At 39.7% G+C, this 14,008-nt stretch overlaps 1 protein-coding gene across 1 annotated transcript in view; it reads left to right on the top strand.

Moving 5' to 3' along the window:
- The window catches only part of ACSBG1 (acyl-CoA synthetase bubblegum family member 1), a 46,592-nt gene that overhangs the window by 6,944 nt on the left and 25,640 nt on the right, over nt 1-14,008 (top strand). Inside the window, exon 2 of the mRNA XM_075045563.1 lies at nt 10,183-10,265. Within this exon, the coding sequence (XP_074901664.1) occupies nt 10,183-10,265 (83 nt within the window). The remainder of the gene's footprint in view (nt 1-10,182; nt 10,266-14,008) is intronic.

Here is a 14,008-nt window from a genome sequence, read left to right as displayed (position 1 = left end):
GTATTTCCTGTATTTTGTCTTTTGCAATTTTGAGTCCTGCGTTTAGGGCTGCTTGCATAATTCGTTGCTGAACTTCTTGTGCTTGCTCTTTTGTTTGTGCCGCTATTAAAATATCATCCATGTAGTGATATATAAAAACACCCTTAAAATTCTTTCTTATTGGACTTAAAATGGCCGCAACAAATTGCTGACATAGTGTGGGACTATTTTTCATGCCTTGAGGTAACACTGTCCAGTGGTATCTTTTATGCGGTTCTGCGGCGTTGACAGACGGGACTGAGAACGCAAATCATGGTGCATCCTGAGATGCAAGTGGTATAGTGAAAAAACAGTCCTTTAAGTCAATCACCACAAACGTGGTTTCTTATAGTATCATTGTTTGGGAGGGGAGTCCGGGCTGCAAGGCTCCTATGTCTTCGATGACTTCATTTACTTTTCTCAGGTCATGTAATAACCTCCAAGAATTTTTCTTCTTTCAGATCACAAAAACTGGTGTGTTCCACAGACTTGTGGTAGGGATGATATGGCCAGCTTCCAGCTGTTCATTTACTAGTTTGTGCAGTTGCAGCAGCTTTTCTTTCGGGAGGGGCCACTGATCTACCCACACTGGTGTATCAGTTTTCCAAATCATTGGTGGGACCTGCTGCTGCTGAACAGTGGCCCCTAAGAAAAATCCATGCTTAGCTGCATGCCCCATTGGCTTAGACAGTCCCTTCCCCAAAGGGTAACAGATCCAGGCAACACTAAAGGTCTTATCGTGGCTGTTCTGCCTTCTGGCCCAATGATATTAATGAGTAGTTGGCTTTGTTTGGGTGATGTCTGCCCACTGATTCCCATTGGGGAGGCGTGAGTGTCCATTGGAGGCCAAATATCAGGCCACAGAGATGCAGGGATGACTGTAACATTTGCGCCACTAATTCCTCGTATGGCGAGTCTTGTTCCTCCTGCTTGTAGAGTACATGATAACTGCGGTTGACTCATTGTCAATTGTTGAGTCCAATAAATTTCAGGCATCCCTGTAGATCCAAAACAGCCTGTGCCTTGCACAACTTGGCTTGCATTTGGTGTCTGGGGCAAAAAATAAACTAATTGTGCAATTTTACTTCCCGCGGGTACGGTACATGGCGGCACCAGAGTCCATGCCATTATTTTAATTTCGCCTTCGTAATCAGCATCAATAATTCCGGATAATACAAAAAGCCCTCTTAATGTTGTGGAAGATCGCCTGATTAATAATGCCGCCATTCCGTGACCTAAAGGTCCATAGGTGCCAGTTGGGTTTAGCACAACTGAGGTGTCACTAATTATTGTTTCTGCTGAGGTGGCCAAGTCCACTCCGGCGCTGCCGGTGGTGCTGGCGCATAAGCGGTGGCAGCTCCTTGAGGGGGACACTCTGACGGGTGACTTGTCGTAGCGCGACCCTTCCTCGTGCTCCACCTGGGCTTTCCCTGCAAAGTCAGCGGCTGACCGTTTTTGTCAAATTTGGATCGACATTGATTGGCGTAATGTCGTCCTTTATGACAGCGTGGACAAATACCCAGCGCTCCACCCTTATTTGTATTTGCTTTGGGGCAATTTTTTTGAAAATGCCCATATTGACCACAGGAATAGCATTGTTGCGACTTTACTGTCATTGCCGCAAATGCTTCAGTGAGTAAAGACAATTCATGCTGTCTGGAGCTTATATTCATACATGCAGAAATCATATCAATGCTCGGGTTTTTCAAAGGTCGTAAAACCTTTTGACAGTCTGGGTTGGCATTTTCAGTTGTAAATTGCTTTAAAATATAGTCCCGAGCAGCTTCATTCTCGACTTGTTTCTGTAACGCATCATTAAGTCTATCAAAAAATTTCATAAATGTCTTCCCTGGTTCTTGCTTTATACAAACAAAAGGTTGTCTTTGCTTTCCAGCTTCTGCAACACTTTTAAGAGCACGGAGCGCAAGTTGTTTGACCTGCTGTAAACCTTCGGGAGGAATTCTAGCTTGAGCTGCAGTTGTGCTTTGATCACCCTCCCCCATTAATGTATTTACATCAACGCCTCGCAAAGGGTTTTGCTGACCCAGCGCCAGATTTTCTGCAGCTTGAGTTCTAGCAAGCTGTCTCATTTTTGATTCCCACATAGTGTATTGCATGTCAGTCATAATAAGCCAAAACATAGTTTTGAAATCACGTGGGGTAAAAACAGAAGTATCACAAAGAGACTGTATCAAATGGGTGGTATATGGAGCACCAAGTCCATGATCAGTTACCGTACGCCTGAGGTCTTTTATGAGGTTATAAGAAAGACCCTCCCAACGTGGTTCTTGTTCAGGAGCATATATTACCGGGAAGGCTCTCAAGATATCCACATCCCCTGCCTGCTTCGCCTCCTTTCTTACTGCTGCCCATTTATCATGAGGGTCTGGGGGATACAAGTCAGGCTCCTTTTCAGGGTCAGTTCACCCCAGATCAAATGGATCATCCGGATCATCATCAGGAGTATTAGGAGATAAAATCGCAGAAACACCCTTGCGCGAATTTACTCGCGGTCTGACAACACAGTCTGTAGGAGGGGGTGTTGGCAGTGGGGGGGCTGACGGTGGTGTGGGCTTTTCTTCTCCCTCTTCTGCCCGAGAACCAACATGCACCTTTAAGGTCTCAAAAATGATCCGCCAAGAGGGTAACAAACCGGCCACGATTTTATCATTTCTAGTGGCACAGTCCCAGAGTCTGACCCCAACTTTGTCCCAGATTTCGGGATCATTAATATTATGGCTGTTTATAGAGGGATCATTTTTAGAAGCCCAAATAAGGATTCGTTGTAACTCCTCATTATCCATCTTCTTCCCGTGTTCCTTCAAAATCTTACAAAAAACTTCTAAAACATTCTTTTGCTCTTTTGTTAAATTTGTCCCCATAGTTCTCAGTGGCTTACCTTCATCCTGCGAGAAGTAATTGAGCGCGCCGGTAACGCTTCGTTGCAGCGTCTGTCTCAAAGTTCACCTGAGCTATGCCACTGGATCGACAGCTAGTCGTTTCATTGCCCCACGTTGGGTGCCATTTGTGGTGTATTAAGAGGCATGGACTCCGACTGTGGTGAATCGAAGACAACTTTATTAAAAGCTAAAGCAAGCTTTTATACCCTCTAGATGGCTGACACAGCAGCCTATAGTTAAGCTTCAGTACTCTTCTGTTGTTACACAAAAATAGCTTACACATGATTAGCAACTTCCTTATCTAAAAGGTCAGGGGTTAGCTGCTAACAGACATCTGGGTACACAAAACTACAACGTTCTGGCATCTTATCCTGTGTTCTACTGTTTTATCTCTTGCTCCCATGGTTTCCTTCCAACAAGCATAATTGTGTCTCTTTCCCAGGGTCGTTCTTCACTTGCTGAGGCAGCTAAACTTGTTTCAGAGATATCCACAAGAAACAAGTCTATGAAAAGCAAATCGATTGTTGAATCAGCCAACCCTTCTTTAAGAGTAGGAACATATCTGGGATGATTTGTGGCCCGCTTTTTAAGTCTCATGAGGGCATGAAAACCAATTAAAACCTAAATCTAACCTGTTCTTCGAGAACAAAGGGAAATTTTAAATAGAATGAACAAGGCATGTATTACAATACTGCCCTAATTTGAATAATGGAGTAATTAGTAAATAAGATGACCAGTCATAATAGACAGCAATGTCCCTGTTAAAGGACGATGAGGACCTCTTCTGACTCATTATTTCTTCTTCAATATAGGAAGAATTTTACGTGTAATAGAAAATTAGAGTTTAAAGAACTAATGTTGTGTGTCATTATTGTGGGGTTTTTTTTCCTTATGCCTGAGAAAACATCTTCAAAATGTCTTGGGTAACAAATCACAGCTCCTCAGAGTCTGGAGATAACAGTATTTGCTACTTGGCTATTTATTTGCTGGTCACAGATTTCTATTTAGCTGCTAAACTATCAAAGCTTTGGTACTATGTTGCTATGTTGATTTAAGTCACAGTGACTTTATTGTCTTTGTGTAGAACTCTAGGACAGATATGCAATTCTAAATTTATTGCCTTGCGCTCCCTTCTACAACCTCTCCCCAGAGCTCTGCATTAAAATATTCAGTTCAGCACTTGCAGGATGCATGGTGAATCAGGAAAGGATTACTCATGAATGGAATCCAGATGAAGATATTTAGTTTCTGAAGTTTCTAGGCGAAATGCCAGAATCATGAAAGTTTTCAAAGGTACCCATAGGTAATTTAAGCCATCGCTTTTTGCTGCCAGAAGAATTGTCAGATGATTACTTAATGATTCTATCTTGAATTCCAGTGCCCCAGTGAGCTGTTGAAAGTGCCTAACACCCAATAAAAGTACTTTGGAATGTGCAGATGTAGACCCAAAACATACTACCAAAAGCATCTCTAATGTAGATTAAGGCTGGTGGAATATATATAGCTGGGTTGTCCTGGAGAATGTGTAACAAAAGCTTAGGAAGAAAAAAGAATTTCCCATTGTTAGAACAGAGATAAATACTCTAGGAGACTTGTCACAAAGAATGAAGCAGCAGCAGATGCACACTGATGGGAAGAAGGATTTTGTCATCTACTTTATTATGAATTACTTAAATAATCAAACAACCAAGCTGTAGGAGTTTAGAGATGAAATTCACCAAGTCATCCTCAGGAGAAGAAAGCAGTGGAAGATTAAAACAAAATTTATGAAGAAGTTCTGCCTTGGAAAAAATGCATATTTTCCAGTTCTGCCTATTCTTTGTGTATTAAATAAGATTCATATTTAAGAGTTAGTAAAGCCAATTCAACAGAAGTATTTGACAAAAAAGTACTTGTACAAATGGGGATTTGCACACCTTGCTCCCCAAGGTAAATATCTACATATTACAAAATATTTCTTTGGGCAAGGCAAGCAGAAAAAGGAGTTTAATTATAAGGCAGAGACTGTGTTATAAGAACTACGTAGTAACATGCTTACTGCCACTTGAAAGTAGCCTGGTGGGTGAGCTTGTAAATGATACTCTCAGAGGAACAGCGAAGCAGATGAAGGAGCTGCACTGTTTTGGATCATCACGGTGTGGGCAGAACACAAGTGAGCCTTCCTAAGAGCCACTGAGTCTGGAAGCAGTGCTATGAGAGCATTCCCAGGAGAAGCTAAATGGATTGCTTTTTGGAAAAAGCATGTAAGTGACAGAGAAATTGTATGCACTCAGCAGACACTGTAACTGAGCATTTCCTCATTATTGGCTGTGTTCTTTGTTATAGGCAATCGGCAGGATAATTTATTTTGAATGAACAAAAGAACAAAAATCATGCAATAGTTTATTATAAAGCTTTGGAAGTTAAGCAGACAGGAGCTGCAGTAACATGGTTGACCATAGCCATAGCTTTGCACCTTGAACATACTGTTCCTCTAAAATTAGGCAACACATTAATCTCAACTTATCTGATAATAAATATTATGAACGCATTATCTTCAAGAGTGAACATTTCTCATACATTAAACCAGAATAAAATTAATTAATAAAAATATTTTCACTATATGGTGAGCTCACACATATGGTACAACATTATCCAGGAACAAGGTGAGAGTAGAGAAGCTGTGTAATGGGAAAAGCCTCTGCATTAGAAATATGATGAAAGGGAGGAGGAGATGGTAGCTTCATCATGAATGCAGACAGCATAGGTCTGGAAGCTAAGATAATGGATGAATGCATAGTCTGAACTACTCACTGTTTTAATTGCAAGAAAATGTTTTAAGTCTTTTTTGTGAGCAGTCGTGAATGTGATTTCCAGACTTCAAGTACTTTGACTTGATATATATATATATATATATAAAAAGGGTTATGGGTAAATATCCTGAAGTCTAAAGGAATACCTTGTACTGAATAATATATTAACAATATACATATCTAGTTATTTGATAAACTGTTTATTTTTGCAAGTTTATAGAAAGCCGGTGTATTTTTAAAAATTCTGATAACCCCTGTAGAGAGCCAACTGGTAAAAATTGAACAGTGACAAAGCTACAGGAGTTGAACAATAGTGATAAGGAATAGGAATACAGAAAGAATATGAAATGTCTTTTTATTTGTCACTATATGTAATCTGTTTAAAGAATAGCTTCCCCTTAAATCTCATGATAATATGACTGCTGCATAACAGTGTTCATACTCTGTTGGTGCAGTTTGTGATCTTAGAAATTACTCTGCAGAATTAAGGCCAAAATATATTGAACCCTACAACATAAAGTTCATGGTTTTTTAATGTGAGAGGAAAAGATTCTAATATAATTATACAGGACAATCAGTGTATTCTGTGAGGCTTACTAAAGTGAGAATTTCTGTAAAACATTTTCTCCATAGAAATCATGGGTTCATTATCATATTAAAGACTGACTTTATAGATTCTTTGCAGTTTTATTCTTAGTATTTTCACAAGATTTTACTGTGAGGAGAGAATTTAGAGCACAGCAAATATCTGACTGTATTTGACCTAGCATATGAGATGTAAGCAGAAATTCCAGTTACCAGAGAAGGAAACGTAGAGCCTGTGGAAGGAAAAGGCCAATTCCAAAGTCCCTTGAAACTAAAAAATTATGGAAATTAGTATCACAGTGATGCTGTTAATCAGATACTTGGTATCATTATGGCAACAGAAAAAATGGTTTTTCTAATGTGTAACTTCAGCAAAAGTACACTGCCGTTTCATAATGATAAAAGTGGAGAGATCTAGCCGTTTGTTTAGTTTCTGTAGTTAAATAAGAAATGGTACTGTATTCATTGGTTTCCATCAAATACACTTAGTTAAAAAGAAGTAATTGCTATGCCAGCAAATTCAGATTGCATGCTTTACTTCTGGTGAATCACCACCAGCAGTAAGGACTGTCAGTTATGCGAGTCATTATTTTACCATTATAATATCAGTCGCTCATGCATTACTTCCACTGGTTTGCAAAGATAAATCTCACTAAAGCTGTTGCAATCTTGGAAACAAAGAAGGAAAGGAAACTTTCCCTTTGTTAATCCAATATAGAAAATGTTCAAATTTTTGCTTTTTAGGTTGGCCTGATGTTTGAGAACAGCTCCAGTATGATATAACATCTAACTGGCACAGAGTAGCGGTGGTAGCTGCAAGCAAGTCATGCTACATTAGGATTTGACCCAAACCTCTGGATAAGCCAGTCAGCCTGAGCCTCTGTCATGGGTGAAGTGGTTGTCTGTGCATTGAATTCAGGCAGCAGACAAGGTCACATTAGATAGAATGGTACCTTGAAATTAAATCCTAAATTACATCAGGAAATACTGTCATTCAAAACCTACTCCTGCTAATGGAGTTATACAGAAGTATGCTTTGTTTAGTTCTAGGTGCTCAGTGTTGTGTAACATGAACTCAGTTTGTTCTAATTGGCTTGCTGAAGTGACCTCTACTGTTAAATCCTCTGTGTGTGCTCTGCAGAGATTTTTGCGTATTATGTTTGGAATCATAAACTTTTTTTTTAATGCAAAAATAGGATGTAGAAAATCCACTTTTAAACTGGTAGTTGGATTTTGGAACATGCTGTCCTTGCACTAATAACATTAAATGAGTTATGCAGAACCTCAGCCTTAATAACAAATTTAGCAGCCAAAGTCCAGATTTCCAAAGCATTTTGGTTTTGCTGGGGCTTCTCGCCATGAAACTGTAATTCTGCAGTGCGTTTTCTCCTTGCAGCAGTATGCTGAGTAAGCCCTTGATCAAGCAATCCAACTGAATTCTGCTTGATTGAGTTTTACTTGAACAATTCCAGATAACGTAACCATCCTTGGATCTTTACTTAATTTTTAAAGGAGTAACTCCTAACAAAAGCTAAAAGTAACAACATTAAAAACATTCTTTCACTCAGAAGGGATAGTTCTGAATATACACATGAATTGTTGATGGGAGAGAAAATTTCTCAATTGTACTTTCAGGGCAAAAAACCCCAACTCTCAAATTGACTGCTTAGTCCACAGAGGCAGGTAACAACTACTTTGCACACAGCGTTGCTAACTTTAACACTCCTGAAGGTATTAGATGCATAGAGCTCCTCATGTGATATTTGCATGTTGAAGCATTACTAGAGCAAGTCCAGAAGTTCAGACTTGTGGGTTAATTATTTTTCTATTAAGGGAACATAATATAAACTGAACCAGTATCCTCTAACAGTCAGATCAGAATAAAGCAAACTAAAAGGATTTTCATCTGGGAGAAGTCATTAATGATGAGTATTAAAAGTTCAGAGTAGCCTCACAGGAGGCTCTTCTGTTATATTACTAATCAGATCTGTTTTCTTCTGAGATCTTTTTTGCTATTTGTTTTTGGCAAGAGTAACATTCAGTTGTCTTTTGACTAAGGCTTTGTTTTACTTGTTCTGTAAAATAATAATTTTAAAAGCTTTAATATTCAAAAGATATTTAAAGGAAAAGATTGCACTAGATTTCTAAACAACAAATGTAGTTTTTCTTTAAAATATGAAAAATTTCAAGAACTATTAAGTGTTTTGAGATGGCAGACAAACATATGTTTTTAAATCATTTCAGATGTTATGTTCTGTTTTGCTTTGCTTTTATTCCCAAATATGTCTTACTGGTCCATCACTCTGTCCTTGCAATCCCACTTCATTGTCACCATTTTCCAATATATCAAACACAGGCTTACCTTTCAAAATGCTGTATAATCCCATGCTATATTTAAATTACTCAGTTTCTCATCAACATCTGCCTTCATCAAGCCAGTGACTATTTTCAGAGTCTAACTCTCTGCTTATCAGACAAACCCTTTCATGTTTTGTCCCATTATGCCATTAACAAGAGAGGAAATACTCTCTCAGGCAAGATTAGTGATGACTCCTCATTTTCCTTCAGCTGCTTTTGCGACCGTACCTCTGCTCTGAGACACGGAGATCTGCAGCACGGTAGTAGCAAGGGAGGAAATGCACTGCGATTTGTCACTTCTGATGGGTGAAGAATTACAAAATCTGCTAAATTCTTGTAAAAGGGATCCAGCTTGGTTAAGGCTTTCTTCAAGTATGATTTCATTGTGAATAACAATAATAAATTCCAGGAGCGTCCCACGTATAGGTATTCTACAAAATGTAGTTGTTATTATGAGATAGGAAATAATGTCTGACATAGTGTTTGGTCCTACTGTTTGCTACCTGACACTGCTGTGTAAAAACACCTGCTTTTGAGGTTGCTATTTATTTGAAAGCAGGGAAGGGCATTGTTTGGACTTTTTTTCTACATTTTGAGTTAATTTATTACACTATGGAGGGGAAGGACCTCCTGACCTTCACTCGGGACTCTTCTGTTGTACCTGTTAAGAGGGAATGAAGGTAATCCTACTTTGTTCTTGGCCTCTAAAGGCTGCTGATTCCCACCCCTTGTTCTATTAAATGAAGTCAGCTAAATTAAAAAAATCTGCATGCTGCTATTCATGAATAATCTGCAGTGCATTGCTTTATGTCGTCAGTCATTTCTAAATGCTTAGTTATTGTTTAGATGTTTTGCTCATATAATCCTTTGCAGTCTGTTACCTTTCAGACTTTATGTTTTTGAGTTTGTATTATCTATGCTTTAAACTTTGTCTGGTTAATTTAAGCCAAGAAAGGTTAATTTCGTCCATGTGATAATGTTAATTTGTTGCTTTGGTGAAGTTTTTGAGGAACTTTATTATTATTATTAGGAACTAAATCTCCTTCTTTTCCTAGCCTTAAAAAAAACTACCAACCAACAACAACAAAAAACCCTAACCTCAGAGCTTCAACAAGTATCAACAGTGACAATTCACAAGGTATTGTGATATTAGTACAGTGGCAGTATGATTGAGGTTAAGATTGATAATTCATTCTTTATACTCGCACAGTTCATGGCCTCTCTGTCAAGACTCAAAATTAGTGTCTCCATCTGGTGTATTCCATGATGTTGAAATCAAAAGTCCACTGTATGAAATAAGAATGTCATCCTTAGAGTGAAGGCATTTACCAGTTTCACCTGATTGTAGTGGAATTTGCAACAAAGAGGCAATATGTTCTTTATTCCTCTGAGCTTTCTGTTTTCTCCTGTTTGTATTTCTAAGTGTTTGCAAGCTGTGTTTTTGTTTTCCCTTGGATGTATTGTATATTGATTGTAGTGGATCCTACTAGCACTCCTGGATAACTTTTTAATAGGTATATTTTCTTTAGAACCATTACAGATGCACAGACTGTCTGCAGAGATTTGCTGCCTCATTTGGAGGAGACCCAAGATGAAGGCATAGAGCCAACAGGTAAGCATGCAAAAGATGATCCTTGGAAATTTGAGCTCTTGTTAGCTTTTTTTAAATGTGATTTTTGTATCTATTCTAGCATGTTATGACTGACAATTTTTCAGGGCTGGGATAAGGAGAGATAGCCAGATATAAAATAAACTTAAGTGAATCGGGGCAACTGAAAAATTTTCAGGAGGTTTTTGTAAACTTGCATGAATTCAATAGTTTCTCCCATTTTTTTTTTCTGTATTTGAGGTGATTACTAGATAAAAGTGAAAAATAGCCTGATCCCATGGAAAAGCATACCAATTCTTGTGTTACCTTTGGCATCACAGCCTACTTACCAGCTGTCAACTATTGAGGATTTGGCATACTGTGTAACAACTGGAGGCTGTAAAGGATTATCTATGCTTTGGTCTGTTCTGTGTTGCATTGTAGCATATGCATACTACTGTAATTTTAAACTAATTGCAGTGGTAAATTAACCTAGTTGTGCTATCTTGTGGCTTAAAGGAGGTTTACTAGCAGAACTTTCTGAGGTTCTTTGGAAGATTTGCAGCCCTGAGGGAGCTCCCTGTTGCCTTGGTGAGGCTGCTACTGCCATCTGAATTTACTCATTTAAACAGGGAATATTTGTTCTATGAGACAATTGGAGCAATGACTGCAAGTGGATTTTGAAGAAATAACAGATCTATGTAGGAGTCTCACATGCAGACTTTATACATATGTATAAGCATATACCTGTATGCCTATATATTTATTTTTAAAAAGGCAATTCTTTGATACATAACAGGCTTCTTTCCAGGAATTGAACTGCTAGCCATTTGCTTCCCCCCCCCCCCGCCCCCCAATAAGCAGGAAATAATTTTGGATGGATAAAGGTGATAACTAACTTCTGTTTTCAAATTTTCAGGGTATTTTATCAAACTATTTGAGACACACGTTGTATACGTAGATTATTACTGAGGCTGTGACTGTGCAGAGTACTTGCTTGTGTGCTCGTGAAGGCTCTGACCCATTTTTCTAAGAATTTATCTGGGACACTGGTTACTGCTGTCAGCTATCTGCCCTGCTTCTCTCCCAGAGGTTGCTGCTGACTGCAGTTTAGAGTAATATGCTGGGCTGTAAACCACAATGCTCAGGAAGGAATGCACATGCTATTCAGCCACTCCTGCAGAGGTGACCACAGCCTCTGGAAGAAAGGTGAGGTGAACAACTGAGGGTAGAAGCCATTTCAGCTGTTCCGTCATAATTTTCCTGCAAACACAAGTCACACCCTATCCATTTTAATTAAGCAATTCCTTTATTTGTGTTTAGATATGTTTCTAAGTTGATGAATCAGGAGCTTACGATTTAAGCTAACCTTCATCTTTTATTTGACTTTGGGAATCTGTGGCACTACTTGTTATCCATTTAAATGAGAAGCAGTGTTTGACTTGGAAACATCACACAGTTATGCAGATGCTGAGTGGTAAAGTGAGGACTGAGTGTCAAAAACTTGTCCCAAAAAAGTCTTTTGGGAAAAGGAAGCTCAGTGTCTAGTTGCGGTGGGTCTGCTTTGTATATCAAGAGAAAAGAAGGAGATTCTGATGTTTTCTAGTTGTGCAGAACTGTCTTTCTCATTTTATAGTTGATACATTCTGCAACCTCAGGAGTAAATTTGTCTAATGAGGACTGTGGATTGTTCTGGAATTTTTTCCCCATTCTTTTCCACCAATGTGTAGAAGCTCATCTCTGTGGAACCAGGCCAGATATTGTTTTTTCTAATACATATGTAAATGCAGAGTAACCCTACCATTGGCAGCAAGCATTATATTGGCTTAAAACTAGTGTAAAGTTAAAAGAGAACTCATTCATGCTGGTTTTCTACTGATGGAATCGCAAAATAGTTTATGTTGGAAAAGACCACTGGAAGGCAACTAGTCCAGCTTTCTGCTCATAGGAGGGCTCGTGGCTTTGTTCAGCTGAGTTTTGAAAATCTCCAAGGATGGAGCTTCCACAGCCTCTAGGTACCTCTTCTTAGGCTGTCACCTGAATTGTGAAATTATTTTTTTTTATCCAGCAAGAATTTTCCTTGCTGCAGCTCATGTCCATTGCAGCTTGTTCTTCTGCTGCATGCCTCTGAGAAAAATCTGTCTTCTTTATAGCACCCCCCTTCAGTCTGTGGCAGACTGCAGTTACATTCATTCTTTATCTTCTCTACATTGAAAGAACCTGGCTCTTTTAGGGGCTTCTCATACATGGTATACTCCAGGCCCCTGACCATCTGGGAGTCTCTCTTCTGGGCTTGCAGCAATTTGTCAGGATCTCTCTCTTGCACTGGGGCTTCCAAAGCTGCACACTGCTTCAGATGCACCCTTGTGAGTACCGAGTAGGGGGAAATAATCACTTTACTTGATCTGCAGGCTACAATCGTACTAATGCAGCCCAGGATGTAGTCAGCCTTTATCTCCACTGGGACGTACTACCAACTCCCATTCAACTTGTCCACCAGGAACCACAGGGTGTTTTCTGCTAAGCCAGCTGGCATCCAGTCTGTGCTGTTGTATGGGGTTATGGTACCCTGAGTGCAAGACTTATGTTCACCCTTGTTGAGCTTTGAGGTTTGTGTCAGCCCATTCTTCCAGTTTGCTGAGGTCCATCTGAATGGCAGCCCTGCCTTTTTGCGTGTTGGCCAATTCCCCAAGTTTGGTGTCATCTTTGAAGCTGGTGAGGGTGTGCTCTATTGTCCCAAGAAAATAATGCAGTCATTAAACAGTATCATTCTCAGGACTAACCCCTGAAGAATGTCACTTGTAATTGACTGCTAGCTAGACTTAGAAATGTTGACCACTGTTCTGGAAGACTGATTATCCTGCCAATTTTTTATCCACCTGTTACTCCAACTCCATCCGGTCCAAATCTTCCAAAGATGCTGGGGAAGACCTTGTTAAAGACCTTGTTAAAGGTAAAGTAAACAACATGCCATTGCTCTCATCTCAGAACCAGTCATCTCATCATGGAAGGCAGTTGGGTTGGAGTTACCAAGGCCAAATCAAGTCTGTCCATTCTGGCTGGTCTCAGTCACCATTTTATAGCTCAAAACCATTTCTAGGAGAGTTTGTTCTATAGTCTTTCCATGGACTGACGTGAGTCTGGCCTTTAGTTGTTTGAATCCTCTTTCTTCCCCTTTTTGAAAACAGGTGTGACATTTGCCTTTCTTGTCATGGGGACCTTACCAGATTGCCATGCTTTTTCAAACATGATGGAGAGAAGCCTTGTGATGACTTTGGCCTGGTCTCTCAGCGTACACTCTGAAGCACCCCACCTGGGCCCATCGACTTTTTTCTATGTGTCCAGTTTGCATAAGTGGTCCCTACTTAGATCTTCCTCTGCTGTTGTAGGTAAAACTTCTCACCTGCCACTAGGCACAGAAACCCAGGAAGCCTGATCTTGCCAGTGAAGACCAAGGTGAAGGCGGCACTGAGCAGATGAGCCCTTTTCATGTTCTATGTCAGTAAGTTCCCATGATATCCTTGGTTCTCCTTTTGGTTGCAGTGTACCTAGAGAAGCCCTTCTCATGGCTGTTCACATCACTCGCCAATTTCAATTCCAGCTGAGTTTTGACTTTGCATTCTGCATGCCTGGGCAATGTTTCTATAGTGATGTTTCCTCCTGATTACACCCTCCATACGCTTCCATTTTGGTGCATCGTAATCAGTCTTAGAAGCGTCAGTATTGTTATGAAGCTTATTTTGTACTCGTCCTGATGTACCACTCCC

Source organism: Buteo buteo, chromosome 13 (assembly GCF_964188355.1).
Source record: "Buteo buteo chromosome 13, bButBut1.hap1.1, whole genome shotgun sequence".
Classification (NCBI taxonomy): domain Eukaryota; kingdom Metazoa; phylum Chordata; class Aves; order Accipitriformes; family Accipitridae; genus Buteo; species Buteo buteo.
This window is presented reverse-complemented; position numbering and strand designations above follow the sequence as displayed.